Source organism: Megalops cyprinoides, chromosome 13 (genome assembly GCF_013368585.1).
Source record: "Megalops cyprinoides isolate fMegCyp1 chromosome 13, fMegCyp1.pri, whole genome shotgun sequence".
NCBI lineage: Eukaryota > Metazoa > Chordata > Actinopteri > Elopiformes > Megalopidae > Megalops > Megalops cyprinoides.
In genome coordinates this window covers 19,504,280-19,506,721 of record NC_050595.1, presented here as the reverse complement: position 1 = coordinate 19,506,721, position 2,442 = coordinate 19,504,280, and the positions used below count along the sequence as shown (strand labels likewise).

The following is a 2,442-nucleotide window of genomic DNA, read 5'->3' as shown; positions in this document are numbered from 1 at the left end:
ACACAAAATCTCAGCAGATCCTAGGCTTCCCTGATGTGCCTCATTGTCACTACTAATATTATAATACTACTGTTGCATTACATATCCATATGCATGATACACATATATAATGTAGTAATTGCATTCTATATCGACATTTTATGTATTGTTTGACTTGAAATTTAGGATTTTCTTGACTACATATCACATATGGGGTAAAGGAATTCACAATAAAATTTTTAAATGTACTCAAACTCAGCATGATTTTTTAAAGCTCATTTTCACTCTGAACGACAGACTGATGTTGCATGCTGTCGAACTTCACAGGTCGATGCGTAAAGGATGACGTTAGTTAGTCAGATGTTGGTGTGCTGTTAACGATTAAGGGTTGTGCGTAAAAAAAGTCATGACTTCCTGTCAATGAGAAAAGCCCACCCAACCAGTATCATATAAAGGCTGGAGCAGAGTCGCAACAGCACAAGACGGTCAAGAAAGAGGAGGCAAACATACCAATTAAAGGCACCGTTTTTAACATACCAGAGGTATCCGTGAAATTTCAAGCTCTACGCATCTTTCATATCTCCTGGAGAGATGGCTGGAGTTACCTGGAACAGCATTTGCCATCTTGGGCTCCTCACCTATCTTCTGCTTTTCTCTTACATTTCTGTGACCACTTCAGTGAGTCTCGACCTAACTGAGCTTAGAAATAAAGTTGCAAAAATTAAAGTAAATCCGAGGGGGAATTTATGGGCCACAGGTAAGTCTATGGGAACTCCACCTGTCGTCATGTTATACCCCATTTTTCCCGCTTAGTACGTCGGGACCTTTGGCTTCTTTGACTTCTGGGATCTAACCTCAATAGCTAATATTAACATTAATTAGTCGCCTAAATTATAATTGTTTATTTTTGTGCCATTGTATGAACCAGTTTTTGTTAGATCAGTGAAACGTGTTATTTAAATAAAGTTTTAGAGGTGCATTCTTAGAATATTTCAATGCATTGAGGAATGTCTCCATGAAAATAATAATTCATTTTTAAAATGTTTACACTGTAGGCGTGCGTTAATACGCAGTGCATTAGCATCAGACTTAAGATGGATTTTACGACGAATAATAATCAGTGTTTTTTTTGTCTCCTTCTCTCTTTCAAAGGTCACTTCATGGGAAAGAAGAGTGTTGTGGACAGCTCGTTGCTAGCGTCTTCCAATGAGCCTTCCATGAACGAAATTCAAGTAGCTATGAGCCCCGAGCGGCAAGCGCAGGACTTGAGGGAGCTAGTCACACAAGAGCTGCTGAAAATCGCGCTGCAGGCTCAGTTACTGGACGCTCCGAGGAAACAAGATGCTGATGACCAGGTAAGCCAGCGAACTCATGCAAATTAAAAACTCATGACAAATAAGATTTAATTGAAATATGCAATGAAGTACCGTGAGCAAGCAAGTGCTAATAGAGCACAACTGATGAATGGACCAATTATTATTGTGCTGTACTTCAACCAGAAACATTTGGCAGAAGTAGGCTATGATCCATTATACTTAACATTTTTAATGTCTTAGCTCGTTGTTTTGCATACCTCAATATTTTCAGTAAAAGTGTGTTGTGAGATATATGTTTTTATGTATAATGTAATGTTGATATTTTCGTTATTCCCTTTTGTCTAAGAGGACGAGGATGGATCGGTTCTGTGTAAATTAACCAGTTAAATGTTTATTAATTGATGGCGGTGGTGTTGTGAAATGTGGAAAAAGTAGAGATTAAACACTGTCAAACACTATATGCAGTATTCACGAATAAAACTGTCGCGAACAGTAACGTATCTCTCTCGTGCTCGCATCTGTATTTCCGTATCATAAAAGTGAGCATAAATGATTTGATTACTTGTGAAAAAAAAATCTTTTCACCAAATCCCTGTTTTGACAGCGTTCTTTTGATATTTCAGGAGACGGGTTTGTTGATGAAGATATTGGAAACCTACATTGGAAATAGCAGAAAGTGATGAAGGCACAGGTCCTAATTGCTCCCGGTGGCTATACCGATGCAAAGCATTCGCGTGCAGCACAGGATTGAAGACTCGCATAAGAGAACTCCAAAGGTTTACGTTTACAATTTAGTGAAAGATTTTAAACAACTCTTCATTTTGAAAAGATTGTAATGTTGTCTTTTTATGTTAGCTAATGTAATATTGTTGATATAACCTATTAAAAAAGAGGCAAGCAGCTCAAATCTGTACATCGCTCCAAGTGTGTTGTTGCTTTATTATGTAATTTATTTTTTAATTAAATAAAGACAATGATTTGCAGAATCAGAGTGGGATTTATGAAAGTGAAACGCCCCTCCACTGGATAATTTCATCCAGTTAATATTTTTCACACATATATTTTGGTTTCAGTGAAGCTTGTGATATTGGGTCATAATCAAAGGGGTCATAATCACAGTGAATCCATTTTTATGGAAAAGGTTCCC

At 37.3% G+C, this 2,442-nt stretch overlaps 1 protein-coding gene across 1 annotated transcript; it reads left to right on the top strand.

Annotated features, from left to right (window-relative positions):
* The first annotated feature begins 477 nt into the window (after window positions 1-477).
* LOC118787611 (neuromedin-B-like) lies at window positions 478-2,184 on the top strand. Its single transcript, XM_036543136.1, has 3 exons — window positions 478-736; window positions 1,132-1,334; window positions 1,919-2,184. The coding sequence occupies exons 1-3, from the start codon at window positions 571-573 to the stop codon at window positions 1,973-1,975; spliced, it is 426 nt and encodes a 141-aa protein (XP_036399029.1). The 5' UTR covers window positions 478-570; the 3' UTR covers window positions 1,976-2,184.
* Window positions 2,185-2,442: the final 258 nt, after the last annotated feature.